Source organism: Mobula hypostoma, chromosome 7 (assembly GCF_963921235.1).
Source record: "Mobula hypostoma chromosome 7, sMobHyp1.1, whole genome shotgun sequence".
NCBI lineage: Eukaryota > Metazoa > Chordata > Chondrichthyes > Myliobatiformes > Myliobatidae > Mobula > Mobula hypostoma.
Genome location: NC_086103.1, coordinates 153,715,217 through 153,736,323, shown reverse-complemented (window position 1 = coordinate 153,736,323; position 21,107 = coordinate 153,715,217). Strand labels below are relative to the sequence as shown.

At 38.6% G+C, this 21,107-nt stretch overlaps 1 protein-coding gene across 4 annotated transcripts in view; it reads left to right on the top strand.

Moving 5' to 3' along the window:
• Positions 1–21,107, top strand: part of dclk1a (doublecortin-like kinase 1a) — a 293,292-nt gene that overhangs the window by 203,364 nt on the left and 68,821 nt on the right. For 3 of the 4 annotated variants that reach the window (XM_063054334.1, XM_063054335.1, XM_063054333.1), the window contains exon 6: positions 17,860–17,954. In XM_063054334.1, the coding sequence (XP_062910404.1) occupies positions 17,860–17,954 (95 nt within the window). Of the gene's footprint in view, positions 1–8,774; positions 8,945–17,859; positions 17,955–21,107 lie in introns of those variants that run through there. The other variant, XM_063054336.1, reaches the window with a different exon arrangement.

Genomic DNA, 21,107 nt, shown 5'->3' with positions numbered 1-21,107 from the left:
CTGCTATTTAATAGTTTCATTACTACCTTCTATAATCCTTCTAATACATTCTCCAAGAAGAATTATCCCTGCTCTAATTTCTTGATGTAACTGAAGGCCACCCAAATCACTTCAAACAAATCTATTTTTCACAAGCAACATGCACAAAATACTGGAGGAGCTCAGGAGGTCAGGCAGCATCTATGGAAAGGAATAAACAGTCTATATTTCAGGCCAAGACTTTTCATCAGGACTGGAAAGGAAAGGGACAGAAGGCAGAACATGGTTAGAGGAGGGGAAGGAGAACAAGCTAGAAAGTGGTAGGTGAAGCCTGGTGGGTGGAGGAGGGGGCTGGTGAAGTGAGAAGCTAGGAGGTGATAGGTGGAAAAGGTAAAGGCCAAAGAAAAAGGAATCTGTTAGGAGAGGATGTTGGGCCATAGGAGAAAGGGTAGGAAGACGGGCACCAGGGCTAAAATGTAGCAATTATCAAACACCAAATGTTCAGGAAGGGAAACAAACAAATCATGCGAAGTAAACATTCAGAACTGAAGTTCACGAAAGTTCAGCACAGAGACAAGTAAACTTTGTGGAGCATAGAGATGAACTGGCCCATCCCTTGTCCTGGGACTCTGATCTTTTCAATCTGGCCCACCACTGAAATCGTTCAAACCTCAGGTCGTTCCTTGCTCACAGACTTGGGGCCTGTCACTTCGATATGCTCTTGGGCTGGGCCCTACCACCTCGATTCAGTCCGTACCCAACTTTTCCATTTCAGCCCAGCACTTAAGTCAGTCAAACCTCAGTTCTTTCCTTGCTCTCCACCCCGGGTTCTGCCTCAACTATGCCTCACCTTGGCTCAGGCGAGGCATGATCTTTTAAGAAAGGTTTCATTGATTGTTGATATAAAAAAATAAAATTATACTGAAAGCTGCAGAAAAACTTCTAGGGATAAAAGACAACTTTAGAAGTTATTAACGATGCATTACAAGAAAAAGTAAATAATAGTCAGACTTCAAAGGAGGGTTGTTCGTGGTTTACCTAATCTTACAATCGAAGGCTAGAAGTTCTTGAAGATTCACCAAATAAATCTGGTGTTATATTTGTACAGGAAACCTGGTTGAAATCTTGTCTCAGTTTTAAGATACAAGGTTATGTTGATATAAGATGCGATCAGAAAATGAGTAATGGAGGAGTGGATACCTTTGTTAAAAATAGGGTAGCACATACAGATTTGGAAATTGGAGCCGTTTATGAGTCAACTGTGCTTGGAATTTGAGGCAAAAATAGTAAATTACAGATATTAGGTGTTTATTGCCCTTGTGAAAGGTTAACACGATATATTGGGAAGTGTGGGTGGAAATGGGAGAAGTAAGGTTATATGTGTGGGGATTTTAATGCTCATAGTACTTTATGGGGTTGCAGTGACACAAATGTGAATGGGATGGTGGTGGAAGAAAAGTGTTTGGTGTGCTTGAATGATGGTAGTAGTACAAGGATAAATCTAATAATACTGTTTCACTATAGACCTTACGCTGGTATCTGAGGATACAGCAAGTGTGTGTATCAGGGAAGTGTATAATGATACAACAGTGGGGAGTGATCATTTCCCCATTATCTGTACAATGGAAATAGATGTGTGTCAGAGGAAAGTTTCTCATTTCTCCAGATGGAATTTTAAAACAAGAAATTGGGATATACTTGATGGTTTATGTGAAAGTAGATTTCCTGATCATTTGGTTTTGGAGGTTGTTGAGCTGAGTACTCTGTACTGAACTGAAGTAAGTCCCAGATCGTTGGGAGATAATAAAAGGAAAGCTGTTCCCTGGTCGATGGATGAATGTAAAACAACTATGAAGGTGCGGAATAAAGCTTTAGGAAAGTTGGGCAGTGTTACTCCTATTTGTCTTTCATACAATTTAAATGAGCTCAAACCATAGTAAGAAAGGTAACGAGAAGGGCAAAGAAAATGTATTGGAGAATATACAGTTTATGATAGTATTAGGAAAGAGATCCAGCTAGGGGAAGTTTGGAATATGATACAGAAAACAGGGGAGTTAGAAAACATGATGCATTGCTGGTTTTGTATGGTGGAGAGAAGGTAGCAGTTGCTGGCTCTGCAAAGACAGAATTATTTGCAAAAAGCATATGCCTGTGTACTTAGTTCGTCCAATTTAAGTGAAGAAGAGCGATGTTATAGATGAACAGTTTTGGCAAGCAATCCTCAGATTGTTGAGAAAAACAATGTTCCAGTTCCTACTTGGATGTTGACTTCACATTATATAAACTTAAAAGGCCTGTTAATATTGCTGGTCAGACATCACCTGGGAAGGATGATATTTGTTATAGTATGTTTACGTGCTTATTGGATTCAAAACTTATGTTAGTTTTGGAATTTCTTCAATACAATATGGATTGAAGGTCAACTTCCTTTTTCCTGGAAATTAGTGAAGGTTATTGAAACCTGGTACGGATCAATCAGATCCTTCTAGTTATAAACCTATTTCACTAACTTCACATTTATGTAAGATAGTGGAATGAATGGTTATAGCAAGGCTTTCTTATTTTGTGGAGAGTCATGGAAAATTAGCTGTACTCTATACCAATCTGGATTTCAAAAAGAGAGAATGACCATGGACTTGGTATTAAGTTTGGAATCTGATATTTGTAAGGCCCAAGTTAGTAAAGAGTCAGTGGTAGCAAGGGTTATTGCTTAAACTTGATTCTTCTAGAGATTGAACAACATCTGTCGAGGCTGCTATATATCCATTTCTTATGGCTCCCTGTCCATGTTGGGGTTGAAGGAAATGAGATGGCAGACATTCTAACCAAGCAATCACTTAAAATTAAGGATGTAAATAAAGTGGTGTCTTTGCATAATGGCAGGGGGAGTGAAAGTAATAATTACAAAGTCTATTCGGTCACTGTGGCAACAAAATTGGGATAAAGAAAAGAAAGCACAGTATTTTTATAAAATTCAGAGGATGGTGGGAACTCGGTTGGGAGATGGGTGAACAGGAGGGAACAAGTTATACTTGGATGTTTACATATTGGACATGCTAAGTTGAATAATTCCTTGCTCAAAATTAATATGTATGACACAGACATTTGTAAGGAGTGCACTTGTCAAAAACAGTGCAGCATATATTGTTTGAATACAGATCCTATGAGGTAGAAAGGAAACTTCTATTTGCTAAATTGAGATCTTTGGGACAGACACAATTTAATATGGATAATTTGTTCCAATATTACTGTTAACGTAATGTATATAAGTGTGCACTTGACCTTCTGAAGTTTTCGAGAGTATGTGTTCCAAGAAAGCCAGAAATCCTGTCCGATTTTTGCCACTATCACGGGGCAAGAGTCCATGTTGTAATTCTGCAGGAGTAGGCTGCCATGAATCAAAATTGAAATTACTCTGCCTGTGGGCTTTAATGAATAGATTTAATGACTTAATTTTTGACCATGTTTAATTTGCTGCACCTTTACTGTGGTCTGCAAACATTAAGAAGTTTAGTATCATAATCTAGATCTTCCAATCGTATTTACTATATGTGTCCTGTACAAAAATATAATCCCATCTATATTTTTCGGCATGGTGCATTAGGCCTTTTTTTTGCATCAAAAATTAGATATTCGTACTTTTATCCCTGGTTGCTCAGAAAGCCAAATGTTGAGCAGCACCTTAGAAAATAAGGAAGAGACAGTAAATTATAGGTGATAACTCCAGTCTCTTATGATATGCTTACATTGAGAACTTAGTAAAATACTCAATATACAGTTGTGGCCAACCAGTTGTTTAAAGTTAACTTCATGTATTTGGGATATTTTAGCAACTTACATTTAATGTCATGTGTTAAAACCAATTCCCAAACCTACAAAAAATGGTGTTAAACACTCAATATACATAATTTCTCATGTCACATGTTGCAGGTTGGCACCTCACTTAAAATATAAATGCAGTGAAACAGTCTGACGCAGTATACTTTAAACTAGTATAATTGTGTAGCAGAGAAGAGTAGGAGTTTGTACAGAGTTATGTACGTCAGGGTTGCTATAGAAACTAACAGAGTAGCCTATAACAGGGAAGACAAGACTTTTATGTAATAATAATAACACATCAGCAAGTGATTTTGAATTAGTCTGCCTTTTAAGGCCTTTCCGCTTGATTTTTGCCTATTACCATGCAACTATCAGTACACCTGACTGTTGTTTTGTTATTTACTGATTTAAACAATTGCTTGTAATCCTTTGATTTTACAAGATCAATGAATGTAGGGTTGATTTGAATGGTGGAGGCTGAGGGGAGTCTTATAGAATTATGAAGAGCATAGATCGTGCAGACAGTTATTATCTTTCGTGCAGGGTTGGAAATGTCTGATGCTAGAGGGCATGCATTTAAGATACGTGTGGGGTAGGGGTAGTGAATTTCAAAGGAGATGTGTGGCAAGTTTTTATTTTACGCAGGGTGATGGATGCCTGGACTATGCTGCTGGGGTAGAGATGGAGGCAGGTACAATAGAGGTGTTTAAGAGGCTCTTAGATAGGCATGTGAATTCACATAGAATGGAGCTATTTAGATCGTGTGGGATTAGTTTAATTAGGTAAACACAAAATAATCTGCGGATGCTGGGGTCAAAACAACACTCCTGGTGCTCCCAGTGCAGCCTCATCTACATTGGTGAAACCCAACGCAGATTGGGGGACCGCTTCGTCGAGCACCTCCGCTCTGTCCGCCACAACAGACAGGATCTCCCGGTTGCCACTCACTTCAACTCTGCTTCCCATTCCAATTCAGATATGTCCATACATGGCCTCCTCTACTGCCATGATGAGGCTAAACTCAGGTTGGAGGAGCAACACCTCATATACCGTCTGGGTAGTCTCCAGCCCCTTGGTATGAACATAGAATTCTCCAACTTCTGGTAATTCCCTCCCTCTCCCTTCCTCTATCCCTATTTCGCTCTGCCCCCTCCCCCAGCTGCCTATCACCTCCCTCATGGTTCCGCCTCCTTCTACTACTCATTGTGCTTTCCCCATTCCTTCATCACCTTTCCTGCCTATCACCTCCCTGCTTCCCCTCCCCCACCCCTTTGTCTTTCAAATTACTGGATTTTCAACTAGACCTACCAGCCTTCTCCTTCCCACCCTCCCCCCACCTTCTTTATAGGGCCTCTGCCCCCTCCCTCTACAGTCCTGACGAAGGGTTCCAGCCCGAAACGTTGACCGATCTTTTCCACGGATGCTGCCCGACCTGCTGAGTTCCTCCAGCGTGCTGTGAGTTTAATTAGGTGCCATTAACATAATTAGTACAGCACAGCATTGAGGGCCGAGGGGTCTGTCCTTGAGGTGTACTTTCCTATGTTCGGTTTTTCTATCTTTGTGTCTGCTGACTTGAAATGTTCACTTTGGAATTGGTAATTTCAAGGCAAATTGTCAAAACAGAAATAATCACTAAACTCTTTTAATACGTAATTTTAAAAGAAAAAAAGATTATAACAAATCTTATGCTGAATCATATGGACACAACATTTATACTCACAACTAGTTAAGGAGTAATGAACCAAAAACAGAAATGTTGGACAAACTCATCTGATCAAGTAGTATCATGAAAAGAGAAATCAGTCAATATTTCTGGGCATTGATCCTCCTCCTCAGGAGCTAGTGACCGGTTGGAACAATTTCAATCCTTTATAAATAAATACATTTGAATCACGGTCACAAAGACTTAAAAATGTAAAGGTTATTTTTCTATCTATTCCCCTATCCGTGTCATTCATAAATGTGTGTGCCTCAGTTAAATCTTCCATTAAATTCAATCAATTATCAAATATAAATATAAACTACACCCTACAATAGTCCATTACTCAGTATACCAGTCCATTAACAATATTTTCCATTTATGCAAAATGCCTCACAGACAGCATATTCATGTCAAATGGATGGAGGCAAAGTTATGAGTGGGAGGTTTTGCTCAAAGCAAGCCTCGAAGGGTGAAGGAAGCATTGCACATTAGTGAGGGAGCTCCGGTGTGAGTGAGTCTAGACAGATTAAAATGGTGAATTAAAAGGTAGGGACATTATTATAAACCAGAAAAGCAGATACGAAGAATTTGGAGTTCAGTGATGGGATTTGATTATAATATTTAGATGTAGTGAAGAGATAAAGTTTGGCAAGGCTAAGAAGGGATTTAAACAGAGTTGAGAGACTTAGTTAAGATGATAAGCACAGTGAATAAGGTCTTAGAAGTGTTTTGTTTTGGTCAGTGACAAAATGGAAAGCTTGGAAAATCTACAAGCAAAGCATGTCCATGCTGGCAATATGAATTGAGAGAAAGTACTAGAATTATTCAGTAGCTCAGGCAGCATGTGTGGAAAGAAACTGAATTAATATTTGAATAATGATGAAAATTAATTACACTGATAAATCTGTGTCTCTGTCTACTGATGCATCTGGCATCCTGGTTACTTTGGGGAAAATAATCCTGAGGCGGATGGAAGTTTCTGAAGCAGATGGACTACAGTGATGATCTTGCCTGAAACTGAAGTTCTTCCTGCTCTTGAGAAATTTCCTTCTGGTTCCTTCTTCTACTTCATGAGTCGATCCTATATGTGACTAACTGAATATGTTTGTGCTGTTTTACTATGCTTTGCTAATATTATACGTCAAATAAATATTTTTCAAATATTTGTACATAGTCTGAATATTTTCAAATAGTTTTGAAAATAATAAAATAAATTTATTCCCTTTTTTTCTTTACCATTATTGAGATTGGAATGCAAAATAAAAATTCTGCAGGACATCATATAGAGCCACAATTTCAGTTTGAGTTCAAAATAAAAATATATTATTTTTATAAGGGAATTGTGGGTCTGACTGACAGTTGCATTATTTATATTTCCAAGACATAATATTACTTTTATTGACATAATGACTTTTAACATAATTTTTTTGAAAAAGAAAAGATATTCAGATGTTGATACTCTTGAATGTCATTAAATGGAAAGCAATAATCTTGCCTTAGCTACAGAAAAGTATATTCTCAATATTGTATTGATGATAATTGCAATGAAAACTTCCAAGGTTCCCAGTGCCAGCAGCAAGCACATTTTATCTGTAGGGCTGTTGAAAAATCATACACTAGGTCATATACGTATTCACAAAGATGAAAGAAAATGACATTGCTCATAATATAGCATTGATCATAAAATACAAGAAGGAAAATGAATTTGAGACCAAATGGAACTTTGTAAGATTAAATTTCCATACACTTAAATCACTGTTTCTCCTTCAAGCTTTGAAATATTGACTAACATCAGAATCGGCTTTAATATCATTGGTATATGTCATGAAAGTTGTTGTTTTCCTGCAGCAGAACATTGCAATACAGAATAAAAGAGAAACTGTGAATTACACTAAGAACAAATATAAGAAAATTAAATTAAATTAGTGCAAAAAGAGAGCAAAATAAGGGAAAAGGGTAATATATAGATGAGTAACACACATAAAAGTTGCTGTTGAACGCAGCAAGCCAGGAAGTATCTCTAGGAAGAGGTACAGTCGACGTTTCGGGCCGAGTCCTGACAAAGGGTCTGGGCCGGAAACGTTGACTATACCTCTTCCTAGAGATGCTGCCTGACCTGCTGCGTTCACCAGCAACTTTTATGTGTGTTGCTTGAAATTCCAGCATCTGCAGATTTCCTCGTGTTTGCATATATAAATGAGTTTCTCTTCACACAATAATTCTTCACTCAATATTGAAGTGAACAACTTGGTGAGAAATAAATGGCTAGAAATTTGCTCTTCTCACTGTTACCATCAGGAAGGAGGTACAAAAGCCTGAAGGTGCATATTCAATGACTCAGGAACAACTTCTTCCTTTGCCATCTGATTTCTGACTGGACATTGTACCCATGAACACCACCTCACTACTTTTCTATTTCTGTTTTTGCACTACTTATTTATCTATTTTATACATGATAGTATAGAAAAACTGTCAATTACAGTGAATATATATATTTACTGTCATTCACAGTTTTTTTTAATATTATCATGTATTGCATTGAACCGCTGGCTGCAGCAAAGTTAACCTACGGTATTTCACGACATTTCTGGTGATATTAAACCTGATCCAGATTCTGAGTTGATGGACAACATACAAAGTATATGCTGCATGCAATGCTCTCCTTCAGAAAGTCCGTTTCTTTGACTTCAGCAGAACTGAATTTTGGAACCAGTACAATGTGTAACTGTTCCAGCACAATGAATTCATCATCATTAACAAATGACAAATTCCAAGGTGAAATGTAAGTTAAACTAATTGGTTTTCATTGTTTTTTTGTGCTTGGTTTAGCTTGTTTTGATTACTCTTTACTAAGCAATAGGTCTAGGCATTTCTTTGTAAATGTAGATTAAATACTGTATTGTCTTTCATTTGTTTGTGAATGAACCATAACCTAAATAACTTGAAATCTAGTGGTTCAAGTGACGTGGTTATATGTTACTATCTACATTACTTGAAAGCCTTTGACAAGTAATGTTAAGTAGAATTCTGGATGAGTCATTTGCTATTGGGTTCATGTCAGATGAATCATGCATTCGCATTCTAAATTATTCATTTTTTTTCATTTGTATTATCAAAGGGGGAAGAGCAGCTTAATCTCATGGTGCTTGCAATTGGTTTAATTGACACCTATGATGCAGCCTTAAGGAGCCACCTGAACCACCCACTCCCAAATCACAGACGTCAGTCTTACGCAGAAAAAGCATTTGCTTATGATAGCCGTTTCTTACTTGGCTATCTTCACAAGCAGTGGTTTTAGCTGTGAGTCTGCACCTCAGCCTTTTTGCTTCATTCCATTATTTCCTCTACTTGAAGCTTTATACAGTCAGCACTCAGTGTCTGAGAATTACATGGGAAGGTGTTTTGTGTGTTGAAAATTTGCTGTCGTAATGAAGTACATAGAAGGTAAGTATGGACATTGGAACATTATCATCTAAATTTTATTTCAGCTTGGGTAATAAGCTATTGATCTATGTAAATGTTATATTTTATACTATAGTACTAGGATATTCCTGTACCTCAATATAGATAAAGTAAACCAAATCACATTAATTCTAAAGACTTTACTTCTCTGAATGCTGTTTCCTTAGTTACTAGGTCCTTCTATAAAGTATAAATTTATATTTAAAATTGTGAAAAAAACCATTCCTGATTTAGTATTTATACTGACTGTGACCACTTGTAACCTTTTGGAAGGTCAGATAATAATAAAGCCTTAGGATTCATTGTTATGTATCTACAGAGGTGAAATGTGTGGATGAACTGGACTTGGGAGTGCCTGTTTTTATTTCCTACATGAATCCTTTAAAGGCCAAAAGCTGTCTGCAGTGTGCAGGGCACATTTGAGTGAATCTCACCAGATACCAGTATGCAACACTTGATTCCCATGACAGTTCAGAGCTAATTACTAGCCCTAACACATTCTATTAACCATGGCAAGGTTATGCAGGAAGGATCCCCAGTTTCAATATTAACAGGGATTATCATCACTTTACTGGTCAGTTGCTGATTGTTCTTTATCTGGCACTTAACACAGTTATAGAAGTATTTGGTGCTTTCAAGTGTGTCAAAAGCTGATGGACTTTGGCTAACCTCAGGCTTCTGCACAAAACAGCTGCTCCTAAGCTTCCAATATTAGTAAGCATTTCCCTTATACTGCATATCCAGCAAAGTAAGCTGAAGAAGCACACAACAGGACAAGCTACAGGGCAACAAAAAAAAGATTTTCAGCAGAATGCCATGTTTGCCCGGGGTGTTTAGGGAGCAAATTTCCCACCTGAACCTAAGAGGGGAGCAATGTGTGAAGCATTTGTTCTTCATTAACTGTGCCCATGTTGAAATATTGGCACCTGAGAACAAAGCAAAGATCACATAACAAATCTTGTGCTTGTGGTATTTTGCAACATCTTTTAGTTTTATATGTTGATTCAGAGACATTGTGGATCTTTTTCCCTGCTCAGTGAGGCCTTTAAATTCTTGCCAGAGAGAGAGTGTAGAAAAGACATGCAGTTTGAGAAAAATACAGACTTCCTTTTTGTACAAGAAGCCATTACAATATTTGCTTTCAATTTGCCATATTAAAACCAAAAGAGAAACCATTCCTTCAAGGTGCAGCTGGTTCCTGCATAACAATGCTGGCTATCAGCTGTGTGGTCCACTGCCAGTGGTCCTACACGTGCTTTCATTCTGCAGTATTTCTCAGCTCCAAACTGCATTTGAAAACTGAAAGATGGCTGCTTACCAGCAGAGACTGATACAGAGTCTGTGCCCCTTGTGTTCAGGGCAGCATGCATACATGAAGTTTGTGGGGACCTGCCATTGATATGTAGGGGAAATTCTTCCACCATCTGGATTGCCTTGGAAGGGCCCTGCAATTTTTGGCAGGAGTGTCAGACCTTAGGATGGCCTTCTGTATACAGCAATACCATACTATTATGATGGTACCGCCCTTGCCAGCTGTTGTAAGGTTGGCAGCCGAACAGTAGGAAGAAAGGACAAGGAGAACTGGAGAAAGAGAATAAATAAAATAACATTGACAGGCATTATACTGATTTATCTGTGAAGTACACATCCATGTGGGATTCCTATTCCCTATGCTTTTATCCAATTCCCCTTTCATCAGTAGTTTCATCTTTCCCTCCTCACTGATTATCACACTTGTTTACCATAATCCAGAAGTGAAAACAATCATAATAAACAGTCCAAACCATATCTGTATATAAATACTTATGCTATTTACCCACTAAAGCTGAGTAACCACTCTGAAACATTCCCTTATTGCCTATCCTCCCTAAATGGTCTCGACCCAAAGAGTCAGCTCTTTATTCCTCTCCATAGACCCGCTGACTTCCTCCAGCATTTTGTGTGTGTCACTGTAAATTTGCCTGTCCTAGTGCTTTTGCTGTCTGCACCAGCCCAGTTGTGTAAGATTGCTGATCTTTAATGAAGGAGATAGCTGATTCTTTTGACCAGGTCTGTGTCTAGAAAAAGAATACTGCAGGCTTCCCCCATCTCGTCATCAGCAGCTCCAGTCCATAGCTGAGGAGCGCAACAGAGGCACTCGGTAGGCTGGCAGATTTGGAAGGAAGAATGCCATCTTCCAGAGTGAAGGCATCATGTTGTTGCTGTAAGAACAACGGCCATTCTGATGTGCCAACAGCTGAGCAACCCTAGTAGTCTATCCAAGGAGAGACTGCTGTAGCTCTGAGAGGCCTGGAAACCCATTTACTCACTGTAATCCACTGACTATTCCATTATTGGCTCTGATTCACAAGGTCATGAGTTCAAGTTCTGTTTGAGCACAGTCCTTTGCAGTACTGTGGGTGTTACACGGTCAACAACACTTTTTAGATAAGAATTTCAACAAGAATCCTATCACCTTTTAAAAAATGAGCATAAATGTTGCTTGCCATCTATTAGCAAATTCTTTTCTGTAAATGTTGAAGCCTTGACAAAGTTTTCCAGAACTCTTCAAATTTGTTTCAAAGGCTCTCTTCAAGTCCCTAGCAACACATGAGCAGGTAAAGGAGATGGAACACTGAAAATCCTCTGCAATGATTGTTTGCTCCCAGCCAACTGGTCACTATGAGGAAGGGATGCAAGGTTGAACGCTATCACAGAACTCAAAGGTAAAGCCCTCCCCAGCATTGAGTAGATTCATACAAAGTGTTGCCACAAGGAAGTAGCATCCATCGTCAAAGACCTCTGCCATCCAGGCCACATCCTCTTCTTGTTACTGCCATGGAGCAGGAGGTCTAGAAGCTTTAAGTCCCTCACCGTTGTTAGGAACAGTTATTGCCCTACAACCATCAGGCTTCTAAACCAATGTAGATAAATTCATTCACTACTACTTTGAATTGACCTACAGGCTCACTTTCAAGGACTTTTTACAAATCCCGTTCTCAGTATTATTTTTATTTGCCCAGTTTGTCTTCTTTTGCACATTGGTTGTTTGTCTGTCTTTTGTTTACATTTAGTATTTCATAACATTTTATTGTATTTCTTTTTCCTGCAAATCTTGCAAGAAAATATATCTCAAAGTAGTATATGGTAACATAAGTATATGTACTTTGATATTAAATTTACTATGAATTTTTAATTCACCGTAGTCCTGCAAAACCTTGTTAACGAGTATCAGTGCACAAATTAAATCACAATTAATCTCTCAATGTATAGTCAACCGTAGAAATACTCAACCAGCTTGTAAATATCAGCTCCTTTACTTAGTTGGTACACTGCTTTACTACTACTATCACATTAAATAGGGCTTAAGATACTGTTTCAATTAAAAGAACAAAAACAGAAAATGGTGAAAGCACTCAGTAGATCAGGCAGTGTCTGGAAAGAGAAACAGAGTTAATATTTCCAGGCTGAAGACTTCCCTTCAGAACCTAAAGTACGATCTCTCTTTCTCTTTCCACAGTGCTGACTGATTTGGTGATTTTTCCAACATTTTCTATTATTTCTTTGGTTATCTATTTTTTAAAAAAAGTTTTAACTCCTGGACGCTTCTTGTCCCCCTTGTAAGTTCCATCAAACATAACGTAATTTTCATAATGGACTAAGGTGCAATAGCATGAAGTGAGGGACAAATTTACAGCTGGAAAAGCATTATGATAAGTTGAAGCCAAGTATACAGTTGGAAGTTGAAGCAGCTACGTAAATTAAGGGTTGTCTGATTTTATGTGCAGTGCAGTTGTTAAGATGCACAAGTAAAACAAAACTGCTGTTTGGAATGAGCTTGCATCACTTTCTCATTTCTCAGAATGCGGGTGATATTAATTGCCTTTGAGAAAGTAGTACTGAGTTGTTGCTTTGAACAGCAGCAGTCTTCTTGGTGAAAGCAGGTCTCAATGCTATTGGATAGGAGAGCGAGTATTTATTCCCACCACTGCAGAGGGAAAGGCAATAAATTCCTATTAGGATGGAGTGGGGCTTGAAAGGGTGACTGCATTTAGTAGTTTACCATGCATCCACTGCCATTAATCTTCTTGGAGATTGCTAATTTGAAAAATCAAAATCAGGTTTATTATCACTGACAGTAACTGCAATGTGTCATGTACAGTCCTGTACGAAAGTCTTAGGCACATATATATAGCTGGGGTGCCTAAGACTTTTGCACAGTACTATAGTAATTTTGTGTATTACTCTGTACTGCTGCCACAAGAAAAAACAAATTTCATGACATATATGAGGGATGATGAACCAGATTCTGATATGGGTCTCTATTGTGGACTGAGAGTGGAAAGGGGACAGGGAGAAGGGAATCATGGTTGGGAAAAAGAGATGGAGGCTGAGCAGGAAGAACCAGGGAGACATTCTGTAATGTTTAATAAGCTAATCGTTTGGAATAAACTGACCTTTACACTTTATACTCTATTGTCGCCAAACAATTGATACTAGAATGTACAATCATCACAGCGATATTTGATTCTGTGCTTACCGCTCCCTGGATTACAAATATTAAATATTAAAAATAGTAAAAATTAGTAAATATTAAAATTTTAAATTATAAATCATAAATAGAAAATAGAAAACTGGGATGTAAGGTCGTGCAAAAAAAACCAAGAGGCAGGTCCGGATATTTGGAGGGTACGGCCCAGATCTGGGTCAGGATCCGTTCAGCAGTCTTATCACAGTTGGAAAGAAGCTGGTCCCAAATCTGGCCGCACGAGTCTTCAAGCTCCTGAGCCTTCTCCCGGAGGGAAGAGGGATGAAAAGTGTGTTGGCTGGGTGGGTTGTCTCCTTGATTATCCTGGCAGCACTGCTCCGACAGCGTGCGGTGTAATAAGTGAGTCTAAGGACAGAAGATTGGTTTGTGTGATGTGCTGCGCCGTGTTCACGATCTTCTGCAACTTCTTCCTGTCTTGGACAGGACAACTTCCATACCAGGTTGTGATGCACCCTAGAAGAATGCTTTCTACGGTGCATCTATAAAAATTAGTGAGGGTTTTAGGGGACAGGCGAAATTTCTTTAGTTTTCTCAGGAAGTAAAGGTGCTGGTGGGCCTTCTTGGCAGTGGACTCTGCTTGATTGGACCAAGTCAGGTCATTTGTGATATTGACCCCGAGGAACTGAAAGCTTTTGACCTGTTCCACTTGCACAGCACCGATGTAAATTGGGTCATGCAGTCCACTACTCCTTCTGAAGTCAACAACCAATTCCTTCATCTTGCTGATGTTGTGGAATAGGTTATTGTCTTCGCACCATGCCACCAGGTTCTTAATTTCCTCTCTGTACTCAAACTCATCATTACCCGAGATACGGCCTACAATTGTTGTGTCATCAGCAAACTTGTAATATTGAGTTGGATGGAAACTTGGCTACAGGTGTCTACACCTTGCCTGGTGTCTCAGGACTGGGTGTGTCTGCACCCGCATTGCACCAACCCAACCCCTCCTCCTCCTTTTCTGCCACCTATCTCACACCCCTCCTGGGGGCTCCACCCTCACCATTCCAAACATCCTTTTGCCCGCCAGATTTTTAAAAAATCACTCTCCACCCCGCCCCCATTGACAAATACAGTACTGTGCAAAAGTCTTTGTGTCTGTCTCTCTCCTCTCTGTCTGTCTCTCTCTCTCTCTCTCTCTCTCTCTGTCTCTCTCTCTCTCTCTCTCTCTCTCTCTCTCTCTCTCTCTCTCTCTCTCTCTCTCTCTCTCTCTCTCTCTCTCTATATATATATATATATATATATATATAAAATGTGTGTGTATATATTTTTTTCTAAGTCATGACCCTTGTGTATTGTTGATAGAGGAAGTTGAGGGGGAGTCAGTTGCCTCATTAGTATTCTCATCTAGCATCAGTTTCATGCTTAATTTAACTAGATATATATTAAAATATCTGAAAGGAAACCAATAAAAAACGTGCGATGAGAAGATTATAATTCACATCTAATAGGAAGATTTTCACTGTATACCATACAAAGTGAAAGTATTTCTCATTAAATTTGCAATTTTATTATAAATGGAATAATAAAATGCTACTTTTTAAAATCATAAATGCCTAATCTCTGCACAGCAACTGTTTATTGGTCCTGGACTGGGAGCACTCCTTTAATATTACCTACTAGAAAGAAACAAGTTTGTGTTTCACAACTATGAGATTAATCTTTATTTTACATTCTGAAATAAAAATAATAAGGACAATATTTATTTAGTCGCTAAATATACTAGATGAAGCACGGAAAATTCTAGATTCAATTTTGATTTATACTAGATTATATAATTTGAGCCAAAGCAATAATGAGAATGTCACGCTTGGTATTCAGTGAGGGCGAAGCTTCCATTGGGCTCCTGCTGTTAAATATTGCTGAGTAAGTCCTGGTGTAGTCCTTGTACTTGTTGCTAGACAGAGAAAAGAGTAACTTTAACTGTAATGATTTCCCTCTACAAGAGTCGCAATTAGTCTTGAAGCTGAGATTTGAAGTGGTTGGAAGGATAAGATCTGCTGACAGAAACTGTTATTTGGTAGCATGACTTATCTTTAGGTTGCAAAAGGATTAAAGAAAGAAAACCTAAAGAAGAATTACATAACTGAGTTTATTAAATTTAAAAAAATTACCAGGTACATGCACAGATATATCACTGTTTACAAAGTGCTATTTTATTGTAACCTTATTTTAAATTTTGTTATGAATGATATCAATTACATCTGCCATTAATTGCCAGTTGATCTATCTGTGCATTCTAGTTTGTTTTGACTGAGATTAAGCATTTTGATTTATGACTCTAATAAATGAAACATGCTGACAGCTTATAGAGCGTTTGATGTTTGAAAATGTTTTGCACAGTTTGAATCTGAAATCTGTCTATTTCAAGTGGTATGATTCTGTTGTGTTAGCAAGAATACAGAAGTTATTGTCAGAGATGGACAAAAATAAATAATTAGTTAATTTTTTTGAAATATCAAAAATAGATGACTGTTAGGAAGGGCACTCTGTTGATATGTTTAAATATTAGGTAAAACACACATGGATGTGGCATTGTTCATTGTTTCACCTGACAATAACACTGTTATTGTTCATGGTTAGTGCTATTACTCATTGCTCCAGGCATCCAGGTTTCTTCTTGATCTTGAGTTTGCATTCTCCCAGTGATGCCATGGACAGGGCTCCAGTGGCTCTGCTTTCTTCCCGCATTTCAAAGATGTATCGGTGGGTTAATTGGATATAGGTAATTTGCAGAAGAATAAAAGTGCAGATGAGCACATGAAGGATAATAAGGTGAGGGGAATGGAATTGCTCTGCTGGGAGCCTGCATGGATGCATTGGGTTAAATGTGGCCCCCTATTTCATAATGGATAAATAAGCAATCTTTCAACACCAAGGTGGTTGAGACCAGTCTTTTCCTCTTTATCTGCGCATTACTCTTCAGCAACTTCAGCTGGATGGAGATATCTTTTATTTTAACACTGAAGTCACTTAGTCACATTGATGATGCTATTTGTTCAGCATCAGATCCTAGAGAACAGCAAGCTCAGTTCTGAGAAGAATGAAGCCACTTGCATTGTCAGAAACTCCACTGCCTTGCTGTTAACACAACCCAGTCTTGTGCTTTGAGCCAGTTTTAATAAATTACAATTTTAATGTTATGTATTATTTTAAAACTAAAACTGCACATTCTTTGCGTCATCTAAATTGCAAAACTTGCACCCCAAAACAAATTTTTTTCTTAATCTCAAGTATGTTTTAATTTTGTTCCAATTATTGTGTTTGGATTAGCTTGTCCTTGTGTCAATCATGATCCTTTGATTTTGATCCATGTCTCCAAAATTTTCCAATTGGAGTTCATTGTCATTGCCATAGTCAAGCAGTGAAGTGAGAGGTCAGAAATAAAATCAGAAAATAGAGGAAACACTTAACAGGTCAAGCAATATCAATGGGAGAGAAAGAGAACTAGGTTGAAGACCCTTCCTTCGAATTGAGTAGGAGATCTCAAGCGCTGGCATCTGATCACCAATTCATTCCTGACTTCTGTGTTTCAGTGTCTCAGTGTGGAATTCTCAAGTTTACTTGTGCACAGTTGTAAACCAGCACGTGTCCATGTGCAGCTAAACTATCAAACATCTCAGCTATTCTTATTGCGATCTTCTCTATAGATCTGTCCAATTTAATGCCTCTCCAATCATTTTTATAAAGAACTTAAGAACTTATCTCCCCAAACTAACCTTCAACCACTAATCACAATCACTTTTTTTGGCTTGCAATTAATTTTCACATATCCATTTGCAACATATCGCAAGTTATATAATGCAGTAAACTGCCTTGGGATCGGTGCAGCATATTAAGCATAGATTATGTGATGTTGGGCAAAAAAAGCTCCGTAAACTCCATGCCAAATATTTGTAAGAAATACTTTTGCTTGCCATTGAGTTCTTTGGAAACCAGCTACATGATTGAGCTTCTACAATGAATTGGATGATAGTATTCCAGAAAAAGATTGCATCCAATAGATTTTTCCTTACATCTCCTTGTGGAGTCTCAAATACAGACACTGAATAAAAAGTTGGAAGCAAGACTCTCAACTGTCAACCCAGTAAACTATGATATAATGAACTTATGACAAGTAATCTCTGAAATAGAACGGCGAGAGAAAAAGATAGTGATACTAAAAGCACAAAAACCCATGAATTCTTTATTAAGTAAGAAACTCAATTATTTGTAAATCTTTTCAGAATACCATAGATTTCCTAGAAAATTCATTATTTACATAGATGCTTCTGCTTCAGAGAGTTTTTTCTCTTTGTACTGACAGCCATGTTACCCAGGTTGCCCAGTACGTGTTATGAAATAATTAGATCATATTTGCTTCTTCTTCTAGTGAATGGAGCCCCTGGCAGCCAGCTTTCTACTCCACGTTCCACCAAAACACCAAGCCCATCACCAACCAGCCCAGGCAGCCTACGCAAGCAGAAGGTAAGATTAGATTAGATTATGAGGACACACAGTCCTCTTTTATTGTCATTTAGTAATGCATGCATTAAGAAATGATACAGTGTTCCTCCGGTGTGATATCACAGAAACACAAGACAGACCAAGACTGAAAAACTGACAAAAACCACATAATTATAACATATAGTTATAATAGTGCAAGCAATACCGTAATTTGATAGAAGAACAGACCATGGGCACAGTAAAAAAAATAGTCTCAAAGTCTCTTGAAAGTCCCAACATCTCACGCAGATGGTAGAAGGAAGAAAACTCTCTTCCTGCTGTTATGTACCCCGTAACTGGGTTATCAAACCAGCAGAAATGGATCACTCAGTTGGAGTCTGGATTACTAGAACTAAGAAAGTTTTATTAAAGAAACAAGCAACACAGTAATCGAAAGGATAATAAATGCAACAGTTCAGCAATGATAAACACACATGTGCACAGAATTAAGATACTAGGATCAATCAAGCTCTATCGTTGTCTAGGGGTAAATGACCAATTTCAAAGTGACGCAAAGTTCAGTCCAATTTAGTTCAGTTCGCAGTAATCGTTGCCGTGGCAATGGACAATGTGGGGGGAAGGAGAGAGAGAACAAGAACGAATGATCATTCAAAATGGCTTCCACACACAGGCCTGCGATATTGCTCACAAGCAGCTTTCGGGCGAGTGCTTTGTGATGTCACCTGGGGTCACTGACTGTGACCCCTCCTCCAGATGCGGTTGATCCTCTGCAGTGAACCTGGCACCCAAGCAAGGGTAGACACACAGCAGGTTCCCGCTGATCATACCTTTCCACCCTGTGCGTCTATGGCTTGGTTCCGCAACCAGCCTTCCAAACGACTCCCGCCGACTTGCGGGGGGGCACCGCTTCCAGGGTCTCGTTACCTTGTGGTGTCGTGTGTGTCCTGCCTTAGCAAACCTGTCCCTTTTTATCCCCCTGCTGGGGTATCGCCTGTCCATCACTTCAAACAGTTCAGGGTTCAAAGGAGGAGCCGCTCTTGACAGCTCTCTCTCCTGTCCCTTCATTACACATCTCCAAATGCTGCTCCATTGTTTTCCTTATCTCTCTCTTGAAGACAGGTGGCAGACCAACTGCTGATCACACAGGACAGCTAACATCTTATCTATGTGTATTCTTGTCACACTGCCATGAGCGTCCAGTGCCGCAAACTTGCCGATGCGGCATCCTGGAAGCACCCGAACACAGTCTGACTCTCAGTCCGTCCGAAAACTTCGAGCCTCTGACCAGCCCTCCGACACCGAGCACTGAGCACCTTCTCTGCCGAGCGCTTCGACCCCAACCCCGGCCGCCAGCAACAGGCAAAGTCAAGGATTTGGGGCCTTCCCTCCGGAGATTCTCGATTGCACAGTAGCAGCGGCAGCGAACCGGACATTTCAGAAGTTTTCTCCAGATGTTCCTCCGTGCTTCTCACGTCCATCTCCATCAAATCAGGATTGTGTACGGCCCCCTATTGAACAAATACGATATCATTTCACCGGCGAAGTCGCACGCATTATATATAAATATATAATGATATATATTATAGTGACACATTGTAGTTACATTTATAGTGACATATTATAGTTAAGTATATAGTGATTTCATTGGTCAAAGTGATTAATCATTATATAGGCAGCAATACTAAATAAATCTGACAGATATTTCAAAGGGGTTCATTAACTGCAAGGGAACTTTTTGTTGGGGAGAGCTATAGTTTTTCACGTGCATGTCCCTCAGCTGTAAGTATGACGATGTGAGTACAAATTGTTTGTGCTAAAATGAAAGGCATAGTATTCCTCAGATAGCTGTTGCATTGTGTACTGGTTTTAATTATTATTCTTTCTGATCATTACGATGCCTAAAGCAACTAAATCTGCAATGAGGAGAATCAAAGAAATGCAAATATTTGCAAGGTCAGCTCCATCATTAGCATTCCTTCTATTTTCCCCTTTACAGTTAAAAAAAATGCTTGAATGCAGATAAACATTTTTTTTGCAGATATACTGAGACATCATTGTAATTTTGATATACAACAATTTTAAAACTATACATCTGACTCTGATTTTCTTTAAATGTTTGGCATGGAACTGATTATAGTGTTCTCATTTTACAAATGCACTCCATTTGCAATAATTTTGAAGTTCTGATGCTACTAAGGCATAGACTGTCATTTATTCAAACTTAAGCACGTTCTAATTAATGGTTTGGAGACACAAGAGATTGCAGATGCAAGAATCTGGGGCAAAAATTAAACTGCTGGACAAGCAACATCCGTGGAAGCAACTGGATGGTCAACTAGTAGTTTATTTATGATAGGGCAGAACTGTTGACAGTGCAGTCATTTGATTCAAAATGACTCTCTTTGCGAATTTCAGCAAAAAAGTGTGTGTATAAAGAGCATACCATAAATACTATTTAGATTCAGAATGTTATATACTTAAAGATGCACTTATAACTTCATCCAGGATCACACAGGGCTAAACTGGTGATATCCAACTGTCCAGCATCACAGAGTCTGTTAGGTTTTATTCAGTGATTAATTCCACTTCAGTAAACAGCTACAACTAACCTGAATAATCCTGAGTTTCCAGTGAAGTAAGGGTTAATGGAATGTAAATTTTCAAACCAGACAATACATCTGGAAATATAATTCAAAGGACTGCGTGCAATACTGCACTTCAATTCATCTCATGGGGACTGTACCTCCCCCTCTCTATCAATGATTCATGTTCTGTGGGAGACTCAAATGTAGAGAGACAATAGAGCTAAATGTCAGAGGTTGTTACGTAATAGTATCACATTTAACTACCTTTATGATTTTACATTTTTAATTATTTATCTTTAATTTCTTGCTGAAACCAGAGGAAAGAATTGCATCTAAAGTTCAGTCATCTATGCATAACTTTTTAAAGTTAGGTGATGGTCAAATAATCACAAAGTAAAAACTAAATATTAGTGGAACAATAAGGAATAATAAGTGACTGTGAAGCTGCTGAATGGTTGTAGAAGGCTTCACCTTACTATTAAATAGCCTGTGTGCAGTCTCAGTAATATGTACAGTGGTGTGAAATTGCTCAGTGGATTGGTCAACAAGGTCCACCGCCATTCTCTCTGGGCAAATAGTGAAGGGCATC